This window comes from Hemiscyllium ocellatum, chromosome 50 (assembly GCF_020745735.1).
Source record: "Hemiscyllium ocellatum isolate sHemOce1 chromosome 50, sHemOce1.pat.X.cur, whole genome shotgun sequence".
NCBI classification, from domain to species: Eukaryota; Metazoa; Chordata; class Chondrichthyes; order Orectolobiformes; family Hemiscylliidae; genus Hemiscyllium; species Hemiscyllium ocellatum.
The window spans coordinates 2,627,866-2,647,601 of record NC_083450.1 but is presented as its reverse complement, the minus strand read 5'-3'; the positions used below and the strand labels follow the sequence as shown (position 1 = coordinate 2,647,601).

The 19,736-nt window shown below is 54.1% G+C and overlaps 1 protein-coding gene across 1 annotated transcript in view; it reads left to right on the top strand.

The window, feature by feature from the left end:
• The window catches only part of LOC132805519 (atrial natriuretic peptide receptor 1-like), a 52,648-nt gene that overhangs the window by 17,779 nt on the left and 15,133 nt on the right, over window positions 1-19,736 (top strand). Inside the window, exons 10-15 of the mRNA XM_060820631.1 lie at window positions 2,455-2,532; window positions 4,315-4,419; window positions 6,383-6,454; window positions 9,949-10,108; window positions 10,854-11,006; window positions 13,302-13,473. Coding sequence (XP_060676614.1) covers window positions 2,455-2,532; window positions 4,315-4,419; window positions 6,383-6,454; window positions 9,949-10,108; window positions 10,854-11,006; window positions 13,302-13,473 — 740 coding nt within the window. The remainder of the gene's footprint in view (window positions 1-2,454; window positions 2,533-4,314; window positions 4,420-6,382; window positions 6,455-9,948; window positions 10,109-10,853; window positions 11,007-13,301; window positions 13,474-19,736) is intronic.

The following is a 19,736-nucleotide window of genomic DNA, read 5'->3' as shown; positions in this document are numbered from 1 at the left end:
TGATGGGATGGAGACTGGGCCTGATGGGATGGAGACTGTGCCTGATGGGATGGAGACTGTGCCTGATGGGATGGAGACTGGGCTGATGGGATGTAGACTGGGCCTGATGGGATGGAGACTGTGCCTGATGAGATGTAGACTGGGCTGATGGGATGTAGACTGTGCCTGATGGGATGGAGACTGGGCTGATGGGATGGAGACTGTGCCTGATGGGATGTAGACTGGGCTGATGGGATGGAGACTGTGCCTGATGGGATGGAGACTGGGCTGATGGGATGGAGACTGGGCCTGATGGGATGGAGACTGTGCCTGATGGGATGGAGACTGGGCTGATGGGATGTAGACTGGGCTGATGGGATGTAGACTGTGCCTGATGGGATGGAGACTGGGCTGATGGGATGGAGACTGGGCCTGATGGGATGGAGACTGGGCTGATGGGATGGAGACTGTGCCTGATGGGATGTAGACTGGGCTGATGGGATGGAGACTGTGCCTGATGGGATGGAGACTGGGCTGATGGGATGTAGACTGGGCCTGATGGGATGGAGACTGTGCCTGATGGGATGGAGACTGGGCTGATGGGATGTAGACTGGGCTGATGGGATGTAGACTGTGCCTGATGGGATGGAGACTGGGCTGATGGGATGTAGACTGTGCCTGATGGGATGGAGACTGGGCTGATGGGATGGAGACTGTGCCTGATGGGATGGAGACTGTGCTGATGGGACGGAGACTGTGCCTGATGGGATGTAGACTGTGCCTGATGGGATGGAGACTGTGCTGATGGGATGTAGACTGTGCTGATGGGATGGAGACTGGGCTGATGGGATGTAGACTGTGCCTGATGGGATGGAGACTGGGCTGATGGGATGGAGACTGTGCCTGATGGGATGGAGACTGGGCCTGATGGGATGGAGACTGTGCCTGATGGAATGTAGACTGGGCCTGATGGAATGTGGACACTGGGCCTGATGGGATGGAGACTGGGCCTGATGGGATGTAGACTGTGCCTGATGGGATGGAGACTGTGCCTGATGGGATGTAGACTGGGCTGATGGGATGTAGACTGGGCTGATGGGATGGAGACTGTGCCTGATGGGATGTAGACTGGGCCTGATGGGATGGAGACTGGGCCTGATGGGATGTAGACTGTGCCTGATGGGATGGAGACTGTGCTGATGGGATGTAGACTGTGCTGATGGGATGGAGACTGGGCTGATGGGATGTAGACTGTGCCTGATGGGATGGAGACTGGGCTGATGGGATGGAGACTGGCCTGATGGGATGGAGACTGTACCTGATGGGATGGAGACTGTGCCTGATGGAATGTAGACTGGGCCTGATGGAATGTGGAGACTGTGCCTGATGGGATGGAGACTGGGCCTGATGGGATGGAGACTGTGCCTGATGGAATGTAGACTGGGCCTGATGGGATGGAGACTGGGCTGATGGGACGTAGACTGGGCTGATGGGATGTAGACTGTGCCTGATGGGATGGAGACTGGGCTGATGGGATGTAGACTGGGCTGATGGGATGTAGACTGTGCCTGATGGGATGGAGACGGGGCTGATGGGATGGAGACTGGGCCTGATGGGATGGAGACTGGGCCTGATGGGATGTAGACTGGGCTGATGGGATGGAGACTGTGCCTGATGGGATGTAGACTGGGCCTGATGGGATGGAGACTGGGCTGATGGGATGTAGACTGGGCTGATGGGATGTAGACTGTGCCTGATGGGATGGAGACGGGGCTGATGGGATGGAGACTGTGCCTGATGGGATGGAGACTGGGCTGATGGGATGGAGACCAGGCTGATGGGATGTGGAGACTGTGCCTGATGGGATGGAGACTGGGCCTGATGGGATGGAGACTGGGCCTGATGGGATGGAGACTGGGCTGATGGGATGGAGACTGGGGCTGATGGGATGGAGACTGTGCCTGATGGGATGTAGACTGGGCCTGATGGGATGTAGACTGTGCCTGATGGGATGTAGACTGGGCTGATGGGATGTAGACTGTGCCTGATGGGATGGAGACTGTGCCTGATGGGATGTAGACTGTGCCTGATGGGATGTAGACTGTGCCTGATGGGATGGAGACTGGGCCTGATGGAATGTGGAGACTGTGCCTGATGGGATGGAGACTGTGCCTGATGGGATGGAGACTGGGCCTGATGGAATGTGGAGACTGGGCCTGATGGGATGTAGACTGGGCCTGATGGGATGTCGACTGGGCCTGATGGGATGGAGATTGGGCCTGATGGGATGGCCGGGTTAGTGTGTACTGACAGACACTGGCGAGCAGTTGGGGCTGGGCTATTCCGTGTCATGGCGAGGGATGGGTGTTAGAGACTGTCCATGGCCCAGGTCCCCATTCACACTCTGAGGGACGGGTCACCTTCTCACATTGAAAACAGCCGGCGTCTGATTGCGGATCTCCTGTCTCTCCGTAGGGAAATGTTGTGGCCATTAAACACATCAACCAGAAAAGGCTGGAACTCACTCGCAACGTGCTTTTCGAGCTCAAACACGTACGTCTCAGAGCAATGTCTTCCATTTTCCATCACCCTCTCTCTGAGTGATTCTGAAAGGGTGTGGGTCCATTGGGATCGTGTACAGTGGGAGGGAATGGGAAGGGGTGTGGGACCATTGGGATTGTGTACAGTGGGAGGGAATGGGAAGGGGTTTGGGACCATTGGGATTGTGTACAGTGGGAGGGAATGGGAAGGGGTTTGGGACCATTGGGATTGTGTACAGTGGGAGGGAATGGGAAGGGGTGTGGGTCCATTGGGATTGTGTACAGTGGGAGGGAATGGGAAGGGGTTTGGGTCCATTGGGACTGTGTACAGTGGGAGTGAATGGGAAGGGGTGTGGGACCATTGGGATTGTGTACAGTGGGAGGGAATGGGAAGGGGTGTGGGACCATTGGGATTGTGTACAGTGGGAGGGAATGGGAAGGGGTGTGGGTCCATTGGGATTGTGTACAGTGGGAGGGAATGGGAAGGGGTTTGGGTCCATTGGGACTGTGTACAGTGGGAGTGAATGGGAAGGGGTGTGGGACCATTGGGATTGTGTACAGTGGGAGGGAATGGGAAGGGGTGTGGGTCCATTGAGATTGTGTACAGTGGGAGTGAATGGGAAGGGGTGTGGGACCATTGGGATTGTGTACAGTGGGAGGGAATGGGAAGGGGTTTGGGTCCATTGGGACTGTGTACAGTGGGAGGGAATGGGAAGGGGCTTGGGTCCATTGGGATTGTGTACAGTGGGAGGGAATGGGAAGGGGTTTGAGTCCATTGGGATTGTGTACAGTGGGAGGGAATGGGAAGGGGATTGGGTTCATTGGGATTGTGTACAGTGGGAGGGAATGGGAAGGGGTTTGGGTCCAATGGGATTGTGTACAGTGGGGGGGAATGGGAAGGGGTTTGGGTCCAATGGGAGTGTGTACTGTGGGAGTGAATGGGAAGGGGTTTGGGTCCATTGGGATTGTGTACTGTGGGAGGGAATGGGAAGGGGTTTGGGACCATTGGGACTGTGTACTGTGGGAGTGAATGGGAAGGGTTTTGGGCCCATTGGGATTGTGTATAGTGGGAGGGAATGGGAAGGGGTTTGGGACCATTGGGATTGTGTACAGTGGGAGGGAATGGGAAGGGGCTTGGGTCCAATGGGATTGTGTACAGTGGGAGGGAATGGGAAGGGGTTTGGATTCATTGGGATTGTGTACAGTGGGAGTGAATGGGAAGGGGTTTGGGTCCAATGGGATTGTGGACAGTGGGAGGGAATGGGAAGGGGTTGGGTCCATTGGGATTGTGTACAGTGGGAGGGAATGGGAAGGGGTTTGGGCCCATTGGGGTTGTGTACAGTGGGAGGGAATGGGAAGGGGTTTGGGACCATTGGGATTGTGTACAGTGGGAGGGAATGGGAAGGGGTTTGGGACCATTGGGATTGTGTACAGTGGGAGGGAATGGGAAGGGGTTTGGGACCATTGGGATTGTGTACAGTGGGAGGGAATGGGAAGGGGTTTGGGACCAGTGGGATTGTGTACAGTGGGAGGGAATGGGAAGGGGTTTGGGACCAGTGGGATTGTGTACAGAGAGGGTCTGGTCTCTCCCTTTAACGTGCCCTTTTTTCAGGTTAACTCTCTGTAACTATCAAGTGATGAGCTGAACTAACTCACTATTGTTGAAGGTGAATGGTTGCTGAGCCAATGCTGGCCCCTTGTGTGAGTCTGATGGACTGATTGGCCTCATTCAGTGCTGTCGATGTCTGTGAGCGTTGATCTGAACCCGAGCTTGTCTGTGATTGTGTTCTTGCAGATGAGAGATGTTCAGAATGAGCATCTAACCCGCTTTATTGGAGCCAGTATTGATCCCCCTCACACCTACATTGTTACCGAGTACTGTACCCGCGGCAGCCTACAGGTATGGAGGGCCAATACGCCAACACCCCATCTCTTACTCCCTCCCTCCCCCTGCTCCACATTGGGTTTCCAATTGGTCAGGATGCCCCAACTGACGATAGGAAGGGGGGCAGTTTCTTTTTCAGATACCCTCCAGACTCCTGTAGTTACTGAGGAGACCACCGGGCACATTGGGTGGTATTTCCACACTCTGAACCAGGAGAGCTGTGGGGGCTACTCTCTCTGTGGGAGTGGATGGCCATGGGAAGGGGTGTTAGTGTGTGTAGGGTGTGTTGGTAGGTGTGTATGTGTGGGTGAGTGTGTGTGTCTGTGTGAGTGTATGTGTGGGAGGGGAGGGTGTGTGTGTGAGGTGTGTGTATGTGAGTGTGTGGGTGTGTATGTGTGTGGGTGTGTGTTTGGGGGGGTGGGTGGTTGTGTGTGAATGTATGTGAGTGTGTGTGGGTGTGTATGTGAGTAGGTGTCTGTGTGGTGTGGGTGGGTGTGTGCGTGGGTGTGGGTATGTGTGTGGGTGTGGGGGTGTGTGAGGGGTGTGTGTGAAAGTGTGGGTGTGTGGGTGTTTATGTGGGTATGTGCAAGTGTGTGGGTGTGTGGGTATGTGTGTGGGTGTGGGTGTGTGTGGGTGGGTGTGTGTGTGGGGGTGTGTGGGTGTGTGTGATGTGTGCGTGTAAAGATGTGCATGTCTGTGTGTGGGGGTGTGTGTGTGTGTGTGTGTGTGCATATGTGTGTGAGTGTGCGTGTGTGGGTGTGTGTATGTGGGACGGGTGTGTGTGTGGGTGTGGGGTGTGTGAGTGGGTGTGTGTGGGTGTGTTTGTGTGGGATTGTGTCTGTGAAGGTGTGCGTGAGTGTGTGGGTGTGTGTGTGAGTGTGCGTGGTGGGGTGTGTGAGGGGTATGTGTGTGGGGTGTGTGTGAAAGTGTGTGTGTGTGTGGGGGTGTATATGAGTGTGTGTGTGGGGGGGTGTATATGAGTGTGTGTGGGTGTGTGCGGGTGTGTGGGTGTGTGTATGTGAGTGTGTGTGGGTGTGTATGTGAGTGGGTGTCTGTGTGTGGGTGTGGGTGTGTGTGTGAAGATGGGTGTGGGTATTTGTGTGGGTGTGTGGGTGTGTGTGTGGGTGTGTGTGATGTGTGCGTGTAAAGATGTGCATGTCTGTGTGTGGGTGCGTGTGTGTGTGTGTGTGTGTGAATGTGTGTGTGTGTGTGTATATGTGTGTGAGTGTGTGTGTATGGTGTGTGTGTGTGTGGCGGGGTGTGTGTGTGTGTGTGTGTGGGGGGGGTGTGTGTGGGGTGTGTGTGTGTGAGTGTGTGTGGAGTGTGTGAGTGTGTGTGTGGGGTGTGTGTGTGTATGTCTGGGGGTGTGTGTGTGTGTGGGGGTGGGGGTGTGGTGGGTGTGTGTGTGGGGGGGGGGTGTGTGGGGGGGTGTGTGTGTGCGTTTGTGGGGTGTGTGTGTGTGGGTGTGTGTGGGGCAGGTTGTGTGTGTGTGTGGGGGGGTTCTGTATGGTGTGTGTGTGTGTGGGGTGTGTGTGGGGGGTGTGTGTGTGTGGGTGTGTGTGTGGGGGTGTGTGTGTGTGGGGGGGGTGTGGTGTGTGTGGGGAATGTGTGGGCGTGTGTGGGGTGTGTGTGTGTGGGTGTGTGGGTGTGTGTGTGTGTGGGTGTGTGTGTGGGGGGGGGGTGTGTGTGGGGGTGTGTGTGTGTGGGGGTGTGTGGTGTGTGTGGGGAGTGTGTGGGCGTGTGTGGGGTGTGTGTGTGTGGGTGTGTGGGTGCGTGTGTGTGTGGGGTGTGTGTGTGGGGCGTGTGTGTGGTGTGTGTGGGAAGCCTGGGTGACCAGGCCAGTAGCAGCATGAGCTCCATCTCCAACATGGCTGTGGGAGGCCCCTGTTACCATAGAAACCGTCCCTCCCTGAGGGGGATGATCCCAGACCCACCAAACCCTTCCCTTCTGATCAGAAACGTATCTGTTCCTCACTAGGACATTTTGGAAAATGAGAGCATTACCCTGGACTGGATGTTTCGTTACTCACTGATCAACGACATTGTCAAGGTAAGGGCCAGTACGAGCTGGGCCGAAGGGCCTGGTCCAGTCCGGATGTGTTGCTTGCTGTAGCTGTTCAGTGCAGCTGAGGGCTGGTCAATGGGATGTGGTAAGGTTTGGGAACACAATGGGGAGGGGGCCATTCAGGAGTTGGGGGAGAGGAATGGGGTGTCTCACGGCACCAGGGACCTGGGTTCGATTCCAGCCTCGGGCACCTGTCACTGTGGAGTTTGCAAATTCGCACCCTGTCTGCGTGGGTTTGCTCCGGATTCTTCCCACAGTCCAAAGATGTGCAGGTTAGGGTGGATTGGCCATGGGAAATTGTCACATAGTGCCCAGGGATGTGTAGGTTAAGGTGGGTTGGCCAATTTAAGGTGGGTTGGCCATGGGAAATTGTCCCATAGTGTCCAGGGATGTGCAGGTTAGGGTGGTTTGGCCATGGGAAACTGTCCCATAGTGCCCAGGGATGTGTAGGTTAGGGTGGGTTGGCCATGGGAAATTGTCCCATAGTGCCCAGGGATGTGCAGGTTCGGGTGAATTGGCCATGGGAAATTGTCCCACAGTGCCCAGGGATGTGCAGGTTAGGGTGGAGTGGCCATGGGAAATTGTCCCATAGTGCCCAGGGATGCGAAGGTTAGGGTGGATTGGCCATGGGAAATTGTCACACAGTGCCCAGCGATGCGAAGGTTTGGGTGGATTGGCCATGGGAAATTGTCCCATAGTGCCCAGGGATGCGAAGGTTAGGGTGGATTGGCCATGGGAAATTGTCACACAGTGCCCAGCGATGCGAAGGTTTGGGTGGATTGGCCATGGGAAATTGTCCCATAGTGCCCAGGGATGTACAGGTTAGGGTGGATTGGCCATGGGAAATTGTCCCATAGTGTCCAGGGATGTACAGGTTAGGGTGGATTGGCCATGGGAAATTGTCCCACAGTGCCCAGGGATGTGCAGGTTAGGGTGGATTGGCCATGGGAAATTGTCCCACAGTGCCCAGGGATGCGAAGGTTTGAGTGGATTGGCCATGGGAAATTGTCTCATAGTGCCCAGGGATGTGCAGGTTAGGGTGGGTTGGCCATGGGAAATTGTCACACAGTGCCCAGGGATGTGCAGGTTAGGGTGGATTGGCCATGGGAAATTGTCACACAGTGCCCAGGGATGTGCAGGTTAGGGTGGATTGGCCATGGGGAATTGTCCCATAGTGCCCAGGGATGTGCAGGTTAGGGTGGGATGGCCATGGGAAATTGTCCCATGGTGCCCAGGTTTGTGCAGGTTCGGGTGGATTGGCCATGGGAAATTGTCCCATAGTGTCCAGGGACGTGCAGGTTAGGGTGGGTTGGCCATGGGAAATTGTCCCACAGTGCCCAGGGATGCGAAGGTTTGAGTGGATTGGCCATGGGAAATTGTCTCATAGTGCCCAGGGATGTGCAGGTTAGGGTGGGTTGGCCATGGGAAATTGTCACACAGTGCCCAGGGATGTGCAGGTTAGGGTGGATTGGCCATGGGAAATTGTCCCATGGTGCCCAGGGATGTGCAGGTTAGGGTGGATTGGCCATGGAGAATTGTCCCATAGTGTCCAGGGACGTGCAGGTTAGGGTGGGTTGGCCATGGGAAATTGTCCCATGGTGCCCAGGGATGTGCAGGTTAGGGTGGATTGGCCATGGGAAATTGTCCCACAGTGTCCAGGGATGTGCAGGTTAGGGTGGATTGGCCATGGGAAATTGTCCCATAGTGCCCAGGAATGTGCAGGTTAGGGTGGGTTGGCCATGGGAAATTGACCCATTGTGCCCAGGGATGTACAGCTAAGGGTGGATTGGCCACGGGAAATTGTCCCATAGGACCCAGGGATGTGCAGGTTCGGGTGGATTGGCCGCGGGAAATTGTCCCATAGGACCCAGGGATGTGTAGGTTAGGTGGAGAGGCCGCGGGAAAGTCTCCCATAGGACCCAGGGATGTGCAGGTTAGGGTGGATTGGCCATGGGAAATTGTCCCATAGTGCCCAGGGATGTGCAGGTTAGGGTGGATTGGCGATGGGAAATTGTCCCATTGTGCCCAGGGATGTGCAGGTTAAGGTGGATTGGACATGGGAAATTGTCCCATAGTGCCCAGGGATGTGCAGGTTAGGGTGGATTGGCCATGGGAAATTGTCCCATAGTGCCCAGGGATGTGCAGGTTAAGGTGGATTGGTCATGGGAAATTGTCCCATAGTGCCCAGGGATGTGCAGGTTAGGGTGGATTGGCCATGGGAAATTGTCACACAGTGCCCAGGAATGTGCAGGTTAGGGTGGATTGACCATGGGAAATTGTCCCATAGTGTCCAGGGATGTGCAGGTTAGGGTGGATTGACCATGGGAAATTGACCTATTGTGCCCAGGGATGTGCAGCTAAGGGTGGATTGGCCGCGGGAAATTGTCCCATAGGACCCAGGGATGTGCAGGTTCGGGTGGATTGGCCGCGGGAAATTGTCCCATAGGACCCAGGGATGTGCAGGTTAGGGTGGATTGGCCGCGGGAAATTGTCCCATAGGACCCAGGGATGTGCAGGTTAGGGTGGATTGGCCATGGGAAATTGTCCCATAGTGCCCAGGGATGTGCAGGTTAAGGTGGATTGGTCATGGGAAATTGTCCCATAGTGCCCAGGGATGTGCAGGTTAGGGTGGATTGGCCATGGGAAATTGTCACACAGTGCCCAGGAATGTGCAGGTTAGGGTGGATTGACCATGGGAAATTGTCCCATAGTGTCCAGGGATGTGCAGGTTAGGGTGGATTGACCATGGGAAATTGACCTATTGTGCCCAGGGATGTGCAGCTAAGGGTGGATTGGCCGCGGGAAATTGTCCCATAGGACCCAGGGATGTGCAGGTTCGGGTGGATTGGCCGCGGGAAATTGTCCCATAGGACCCAGGGATGTGCAGGTTAGGGTGGATTGGCCGCGGGAAATTGTCCCATAGGACCCAGGGATGTGCAGGTTAGGGTGGATTGGCCATGGGAAATTGTCTCATAGTGCCCAGGGATGTGCAGGTTAGGGTGGGTTGGCCATGGGAAATTGTCCCATAGTGCCCAGGGATGTGCAGGTTAGGGTGGATTGGCCATGGGAAATTGTCCCATAGTGCCCAGGGATGTGCAGGTTAGGGTGGATTGGCCATGGGAAATTGTCCCATAGTGCCCAGGGATGTGCAGGTTAGGGTGGATTGGCCATGGGAAATTGTCCCATAGTGCCCAGGGATGTGCAGGTTAGGGTGGGCTAACATGTGGAAATCTAAGGTTATAGAGATAAGGCAGTATGCGGGTCTGGGTGGGAAGCTCTCTGGAGGGTCAGCATGAACTCAATGGGCCGAATGGCCTGCTTCCACGCTCTCGGGGGAACGAAGTGAGTGGTTAGTTAGGAAGCTGCCTTGGGAGCGGTCTCTCCCAGCTTCCATTCAGACCCAATCCCCTCACTGCACACTCTCGATTCGTGACCTCTCTCTCTCTCTCTCTTTCTCTCTCTCTCTCCCCGTCTCCCAGGGAATGGCGTTCCTGCACAGCAGCGTTATTGGTTGCCACGGAAATCTGAAATCTTCCAACTGTGTGGTTGACAGTCGGTTTGTTTTGAAGATCACGGACTATGGTTTGGCCAGTCTCCGATCACCGGGGGATTCCCACGACGGGGCTCTGCTGTACGCAAGTGCGTCACTGAGGGATCCACTCACCATTAACCAGTGCAAAGGGCAAAGGGCAAAGGGCAGGCTCTCACTGCCCCAGGGTGGGGGGGGGGGGAGGGGATTGGGGCACTCGCTCCCACAGGGAGTGGGGGGAGAATGGGGGACTCGCTCCCATGGGGAGTGGGGGGGGGGGGGGTGGTGGGGGGTAAATGGGTGTTGTTGCCAATCTCTCATTTGATTCATTATCTGTGGGACTGTGCCGTGTGTGTGTGTGAAGGGGTGTGTGGGGGTGTGTGTGTGTGGGGTGTGTGTATGTGAGGGGGTGTGTGAGGGTGTTTGTGAAGGAGTGTGTGTGGGGGTGTGTGAGTGTGTGTGTGAGGGGGTGTGTGAGTGTGTGTGTGTGAGGGTGTGTGTGAGTGTGTGTGTGAGGGGCTGTGAGGGTGTGTGAGGGGGTGTGTGAGGAGGTGTGTGAGGAGGTGTGTGAGGGGGTGTGTGAGTGTGTGGGTGTGAGGGTGTGTGAGGGAGTGTGTGAGGGTGTGTGTGTGTGTGTGTGTGTGAGTGTGTGTGAGAGAGGGTGTGTGTGAGGGTGTGTGTGAGTGTGACGGGGTGTGTGTGGGGGGGTGTGTGTGTGAGGGGGTGTGTGAGGGGGTGTGTGTGTGAGTGTGGGTGTGTGTGTGTGTGTGTGAGTGTGTGTGTGTGTGTGTGTGAGTGTGTGTGAGGGTGTGTGTGAGGGGGTGTATTGAGCTCCGTGACTGTTTACTCTGACAGAGAAGCTGTGGACGGCGCCGGAGATCCTGCGGTTGGACGGCCCCTTGGCAGGCTCTCTGAAAGGAGACGTGTACAGCTTTGGGATCATCCTCCAGGAGATAGCCCTGCGGAATGGCCCCTTCTACATCGAGGGCAGAAACCTCACTCCCAAAGGTAAGGCCAGTGTTGCTGAGGGAGGGGAGCGCTGGGGAATTCCTGCGGGATCTTGCTGGGCACAATTCGACAGCCACGGATGTTGGTTTGCTCACTGAGCTGGAAGGTTCAAGTTCAGACGTTTCGTCACCATACTGGGTAACATCTTCAGTGAGCCTCTGGACGAAGCAACACTGATGCTTCCTACTTTCTCTGTAAATGTTTGGGTACATACCACCATTGGAAATGACATCACTACAGGAAATGACATCACCAACCCAAAGAAACCCAAACATATACATAGAAAGCAGGAAGCATCAGCGTTGCTTCGTCCGGAGGCTCACTGAAGATGTTACCGAGTCTGGTGACGAAACGTCGGAACTTGAATCTTCCAGCTCAGTGAGCAAACCTACATCCAGAACCTCAACCTGAGCTACTAATCTTCTCAAAGCTGGTACAGCATTGGCCACACAGACCATTGGGTCGATGTGATGGGGAAAGGGGCTGAACCATATCAGATATCCTTCCACTCTGCAGGTCAGGGATCGAGTGGATCATCTCTGATCATCCTCTAGGTACAGGAATCCACACACACACACACACACTGACACACACACCCTCACACACACACACGCACACACACACCCCTCCCCCCCATACACACACACACCGACACACACACACACCCTCACACACAGACACACTGACACACACACTCACACACACACACACACCCCTCCCCCCACACACACACAGACACAGACACAGACACACACACAGACTCACACACACACACACTCACACACACACGCACCCCTCCCCCCACACACACACAGACACAGACACACACACACTCACACCTCCCCCCCACACACACACAGACACAGACACACACAGACACACACACTCACACACACACCCTCACACACACACACACACCTCCCCCCCCACACACACAGACACAGACACACACACACACACACACAGACACACACACCCTCACACACACACACACACACACACACACACTCACACACACACACTCACACCCCTCCCCCCGACACAGACACAGGCACACACACACACACACACACCCTCACACACGCACACACACAGACACACAAACTCACACACACACACACACACACACCCCTCCCCCCCCACACACACACCCCTCCCCCCCACACACTGACACACACACACCCCTCCCCCCCAACACACACACACCCCCTCCCCCCCACACACACAGACACGCAGACACACACTGACACACAGACACACACACTCACAGACATACACAGACACACACACACACACAGACCCACACGGACCCCCCTCAGAGTAAGAAGGCTCTGGAGTGTGGAATCTCAGACAGAGCTGGGTGTGACAGTCGGGCATGGGAAGCCTGTGGGTGTGGTCTGAACATTGCCAGGCAGAAAGTGGAACCAGTCCCTGGGCACCGCCATTCTCAGGGAGAGTCATGGGCACTGGTCCGGCCAGCTCCACCCTGTGGGAAAGCTCAGGGACTAACCATCATCATGAAGCCATTGTCAGTGGAAACCCACCGGGGTCACTCAGGACCCTCAGGGAAGGAACCTGCCATCCTGCCCTGGACAGGCCTATACGTGACTCCAGACCCACAGCCTACAGGGATGACTCTGAACCGTCCTCTGGGCAGCTCGGGATGGCCAGGAAATACTGGCCCAGACACCAACACCCAAAACCCAGGAATGAGTTTAAAACAGTCCTAAATCAGTCATTCGAGTTTCAAAGTGTGTCTTGAAGCCAAACCCAGAAACGATCCAGCCGGACATGGGACAGCAGGTTGGTGCTGACAGGGGAGGAGAGAACCGGTCACTGTGCATTGACAGAACTGTACACTCACTGTCCCGCACAGGGTCTCGGTGAACAGAACCAGGAATCACTTTTGCTACCAGCACCATCAAACTTCCCAGATCCAATACACGTCCCACACACTCTGACTCTCACTGGGGTACAGTCCCACACACACACTGACTCTCACTGGGGTACAGGGTCCCACACACACACTGACTCTCACTGGGGTACAGGGTCCCACACACACACTGACTCTCACTGGGGTACAGGGTCCCACACACACACACTGACTCTCACTGGGGTACAGTCCCACAAACACACTGACTCTCACTGGGATACGGGGTCCCACACACACACTGACTCTCACTGGGGTACGGTTTGTGTGAGGTGAGGGACAATGCCCATGCCCCAGTAAATGTCCGTAGCGGTGGGTGACCCTCCATCCCCACTGACCATCGGTGTGTGAAATGTCTCCCTCAGAGATTGTGGAGAATGTGGTGCGTGTCCAGACGCCTCAGTTCCGGCCTAGCACAGGCCTGTGCAGCCCGGGGGTAGCGGAGCTCAGTGCCCTGATGCAGAGATGCTGGGCTGAAGACGTGCTCGAGAGACCCGACTTCAATCAGATCAAGGTCCTCGTGCGTAGGTTTAACAGGTAAGTCAGCCAAGCGCGGTAGACGGGTTAACCCAGCGTCCCCGAGTGCCCCCAGCCCCAGCCCCTGACTGCAGCATTGCCACCAGTGCACCATTGCAGCTGCTCAATTATTCCCTGCCAGCGAGGGGTTACCTCCTCCTTCACAGCCCCCCCCCCCCCCCCACAGTGCTTCGTTATGGAAGACCCCACCCACGGAGGTGAGGACGGGCATCTGACACAGTCAGGGCAGGGACTGAGTCCTTTCTCAAGGGGCCGCACTGTCAGAGGGTCAGTGCTGAGGGAGTGCCGCATTGTCGGAGGGTCAGTGCTGAGGGAGTGCCGCACTGTCGGAGGGTCAGTGCTGAGGGAGTGGGCACTGTCGGAGGGTCAGTGCTGAGGGAGTGGGCACTGTCGGAGGGTCAGTGCTGAGGGAGTGGACCCTGTAGGAGGGTCAGTGCTGAGGGAGTGGGCCCTGTCGGAGGGTCAGTGCTGAGGGAGTGGGCCCTGTCGGAGAGTCAGTGCTGAGGGAGTGGGCCCTGTCGGAGGGTCAGTGCTGAGGGAGTGGGCCCTGTCGGAGGGTCAGTGCTGAGGGAGTGGGCCCTGTAGGAGGGTCAGTGCTGAGGGAGTGGGCCCTGTCGGAGGGTCAGTGCTGAGGGAGTGGGCCCTGTCGGAGGGACAGTGCTGAGGGAGTGGGCCCTGTCGGAGGGTCAGTGCTGAGGGAGTGGGCCCTGTCGGAGGGTCAGTGCTGAGGGAGTGGGCCCTGTCGGAGGGTCAGTGCTGAGGGAGTGGGCCCTGTCGGAGGGACAGTGCTGAGGGAGTGGGCACTGTCGGAGGGACAGTGCTGAGGGAGTGGGCACTGTCGGAGGGTCAGTGCTGAGGGAGCGGTGATGTTGCTCCGTTTGGAAACTTTGCTGCAGTTCTGTGCGGGATGTTGTTTGGAGGGTCACCGAGGTGCTGATGGACCGAATGGCCTCTTTCTGCCCTTTACTCTGCTTTGATACAACATTGGCTGTCGATATCCTTCCAATGTGAAGTCAGTCCAGCTCAGAAATGGTTTCATTGGCTGCAACATGTTGGGCAAGTTTTTGAGGATGACAGAGGCACTATTGAAATGCAAATTTCTTCCCTCTTACTGAATTTCAATTGTTGGTTCCTGGCCTTCCCACCCAGTCCCTGGAAATCACGGAACAATGTCCATATTATCTGAGCTGTTGGTTATTAAACAACCCCGCAGCAGTTCTGTCTTCACCATTGGTTTCCTTCTCAGCTCAAGACTAAAGTCCTTTTGCTTATTTCCGTGTCTAAGCCTGTTTCAGCTGCTTGGTTAGTGTGGTTAATGGTTAGTGTGGTTAATGGTTAGTGTGGTTAATGGTTAATGTGGATGACTGGTCTCGGGGAAACGTTCCTCCACCTTGCAGCTAACCGGGGCCTGGATTCCCAGCAGCCTCTGACCGGACCCTCAGAATCTGCTCCCAGCTCAGCCCGGCCTGGGCCTGGGGGAGAGTTAGCACACACCACACACACACACACCCACACACACACACACCCACACACACACACACACACACACACACACACACACTCACACACCCACACACACACACACACACCCACACACCCACACACACACACACCCACCCACACACCCACACACACACACACCCACCCACATATATACACACACACACACACACACACACACAAACACGCACAGACAGACACACACAGACAGACACCCACACACACCCACACAGATATACACACACAGATACACACACACACAGACACACACACACAGACACATACACAAACACGCACACACAGACAGACACCCACACACACCCACACAGATACACACACACAGATACACACACAAACACGCACAGACAGACACACACATAGACAGACAGACACACAAACACACTCACACATACAGACACACACAGACAGACAAACAGACACACACAGACACATACACTCACAGACACACATGCACACACAGACACATTCACACCCACACTCACACACACAAAGACACATACACCCACACAGACACACACACAGACACACACATACACACGTGCCCAAACAGACACACACACTGACACACACACACGCCCAAACAGACACACACATGCCCCCCCACACACAGACAGACACACTGACACACACAGACACACACACACACAGACACACACCCCCCACCCACACACACACACACACACGACACACACACAGACACCCCCCCCCCCCCCCACACACACACATATACAGACACATACACACACACACACACACACAAACCCAATGGAATAGGAGGATAGAGCAGATGAATGCATGGCTGAGGAGCTGGTGTATGGGAGAAGGATTCACATTTTTGGATCATTGGAATCTCTTTTGGGGTAGAAGTGACCTGTACAAGAAGGACGGATTGCACCTAAATTGGAAGGGGACTAATATACTGGCAGGGAGATTTGCTAGAGCTGCTCGGGAGGATTTAAACGAGTAAGGTGGGAGGATGGGACCCAGCGAGATAGTGAGGAAAGAGATCGATCTGAGATGGGCACAGCTGAGAACAGAAGTGAGTCAAACAGACAGGGAATTAAACTGCATTTATTTCAATGCAAGGGGCCGAACAGGGAAGGCAGATGAACTCAGGGCATGGTTAGGAACATGGGACTGGAATATCATAGCAATTACAGAAACATGGCTCAGGGATGGGCAGGACTGGCAGCTTAATGCTCCAGGATACAAATGCTACAGGAAGGATAGAAAGGGAGGCAAGAGAGGAGGGGGAGTGGTGTTTTTGATAAGGGATAGCATTACAGCTGTGCTGAGGGAGGATATTCCCGGAAATATATCCAGGGAGGAACTGAGAAATTAGAAAGGGATGATCACCTTATTGGGATTGTATTATAGACACCCCAATAGTCAGCGGGAAATTGAGAAACAAACTTGTAAGGAGATCTCAGCTATCTGTAAGAATAATATGGTAGTTATGATAGGGGATTTTAACTTTCCAAACACAGACTGGGACTCCCATAGTGTTAAAGGTTTAGATGGAGAGGAATTTCTTAAATGTGTACAAGACAATTTTCTGATTCAGTATGTGGATGTACCTACTAGAGAAGGTGCAAAACTTGACCTACTCTTGGGAAATAAGGCAGGGCAGGTGACTGAGGTGTCAGTGGGGGAGCACTTTGGGGCCAGCGACCATAATTCTATTTGTTTTAAAATAGTGATGGAAAAGGATAGACCAGATCTAAAAGTTGAAATCCTAAATTGGAGAAAGGCCAGTTTTGACGGTATTAGGCAAGAACTTGCGAAAAACAAAAACGGACCCCATCACCAGGGATATATTTCCCTCCCCTCCCCTATCAGCGTTCCGCAAAGACCACTCCCTTCGTGACTCCCTCGTCAGGTCCACACCCCCCACCAACCCAACCTCCACTCCCGGCACCTTCCCCTGCAACCGCAGGAAATGTAAAACTTGCGCCCACACCTCCTCCCTCACTTCTCTCCAAGGCCCCAAGGGATCCTTCCATATCCGCCACAAATTCACCTGCACCTCCACACACATCATCTATTGCATCCGCTGCACCCGATGTGGCCTCCTCTATATTGGGGAGACGGGCCGCCTACTTGCAGAACGCTTCAGGGAACACCTCTGGGGCGCCCGGACCAACCAACCCAACCACCCCATGGCTCAACACTTTAACTCTCCCTCCCACTCCACCGAGGACATACAGGTCCTTGGACTGCTCCATCGCCAGACCATGGCAACAGGACGGTTGGAGGAAGAGCGCCTCATCTTCCGCCTGGGAACCCTCCAACCACAAGGAATGAACTCAGATTTCTCCAGTTTCCTCATTTCCCCTCCCCCCACCTTGTCTCAGTCGGTTCCCTCAACTCAGCACCGCCCTCCTACCCTGCAATCTTCTTCCTGACCTCTCCGCCCCCACCCCACTCCGGCCTATCACCCTCACCTTGACCTCCTTCCACCTATCACATCTCCATCGCCCCTCCCCCAAGTCCCTCCTCCCTACCTTTTATCTTAGCCTGCCTGGCACCCTCTCCTCATTCCTGATGAAGGGCTCTGGCCCGAAACGTCGAATTTCCTGCTCCTTGGATGCTGCCTAACCTGCTGTGCTTTAACCAGCAACACATTCTCAGCTAAGAACTTTCGAAAGCTGATTGGAGGCAGATGTTCGCAGGTAAAGGGACGGCTGGAAAATGGGAAGCCTTCAGAAATGAGATAACAAGAATCCAGAGAAAGTATATTCCTGTCAGGGTGAAAGGGAAGGCTGGTAGGTATAGGGAATGCTGGATGACTAAAGAAATTGAGGCTTTGGTTAAGAAAAAGAAGGAAGCATATGTCAGGTACAGACAGGATAGATCGAGTGAATCCTTAGAGTATAAAGGCAGTAGGAGTATACTTAAGAGGGAAATCAGGAGGGTAAAACGGGGACATGAGATAGCTTTGGCAAATAAAATTAAGGAGAATCCAAAGGGTTTTTACAAATATATTAAGGACAAAAGGGTAACTAGGGAGAGAATAGGGCCCCTCAAAGATCAGCAAGGCGGCCTTTGTGTGGAACCACAGAAAATGGAGGAGATACTAAATGAATATTTTGCATCAGTATTTACTGTGGAAAAGGATATGGAAGATATAGACTGTCGGGAAATAGATGGTGACATCTTGCAAAATGTCCAGATTACAGAGGAGGAAGTGCTGGATGTCTTAAAATGGTTAAAGGTGGATAAATCCCCAGGACCTGATCAGGTGTACCCGAGAACTCTGTGGGAAGCTAGAGAAGTGATTGCTGGGCCTCTTGCTGAGATATTTGTATCATCGATAGTCACAGGTGAGGTGCTGGAAGACTGGAGGTTGGCTAACGTGGTGCCACTGTTTAAGAAGGGCGGTAAGGACAAGCCAGGGAACTATAGACCGGTGAGCCTGACCTCGGTGGTGGGCAAGTTGTTGGAGGGAACCCTGAGGGACAGGATGTACATGTATTTGGAAAGGCAAGGACTGATTCGGGATAGTCAACATGGCTTTGTGCGTGGGAAATCATGTCTCACAAACTTGATTGAGTTTTTTGAAGAAGTAACAAAGAGGATTGATGAGGGCAGAGCAGTTGACGTGACTCTATGGACTTCAGTAAGGCATTCAACAAGGTTCCCCATGGGAGACTGGTTAGCAAGGTTAGATCTCATGGAATACAGGGGGAACTAGCCATTTGGATACAGAACTGGCTCAAAGGTAGAAGACAGGGTGGTGGTGGAGGGTTGTTTTTCAGACTGGAGGCCTGTGACCAGTGGAGTGCCACAAGGATCGGTGCTGGGCCCTCTACTTTTTATCATTTACATAAATGATTTGGATGCGAGCATAAGAGGTATAGTTAGTAAGTTTGCAGATGACACCAAACTTGGAGGTGTAGTGGACAGTGAAGATGGCTACCTCAGATTACAACAGGATCTGGACCAGATGGGCCAATGGGCTGAGAAGTGACAGATGGGGTTTAATTCAGATAAATGCTAGATGCTTCATTTTGGGAAAGCAAATCTTAGCAGGACTTATACACTTCATGGTAAGGTCCTAGGGAGTGTTGCTGAACAAAGAGACCTTGGAGTGCAGGTTCATAGCTCCTTGAAAGTGGGGTCGCAGGTAGATAGGATAGTGAAGGTGGCGTTTGGTATGCTTTCCTTTATTGGTCAGAGTATTGAGTACAGGAGTTGGGAGGTCATGTTGCAGCTGTACAGGACATTGGTTAGGCCACTGTTGGAATATTGCGTGCAATTCTGGTCTCCTTCCTATCGGAAAGATGTTGTGAAACTTGAAAGGGTTCAGAAAAGATTTACAAGGATGTTGCCAGGGTTGGAGGATCTGAGCTACAGGGAGAGGCTGAACAGGCTGGGGCTGTTTTCCCTGGAGTGTCGGAGGCTGAGGGGTGACCTTATAGAGGTTTACAAAATTATGAGGGGCATGGATATAGGGTAAACAGACAATGTCTTTTCCCTGGGGTCAGGGAGTCCAGAGGTAGAGGGCATAGGTTTAGAGTGAGAGGGGAAAGATATAAAAGAGACCTAAGGGGCAACGTTTTCACACAGAGGGTGGTACGTGTATGGAATGAGCTGCCAGAGGAAGTGGTGGAGGCTGGTACAATTGCAACATTTGAAAGGCATTTGGATGGATATACGAAAAGGAAGGGTTGGAGGGATATGGGCCGGGTGCTGGCAGGTGGGACTAGACTGGGTTGGGATATCTGGGTCAGCATGGACGG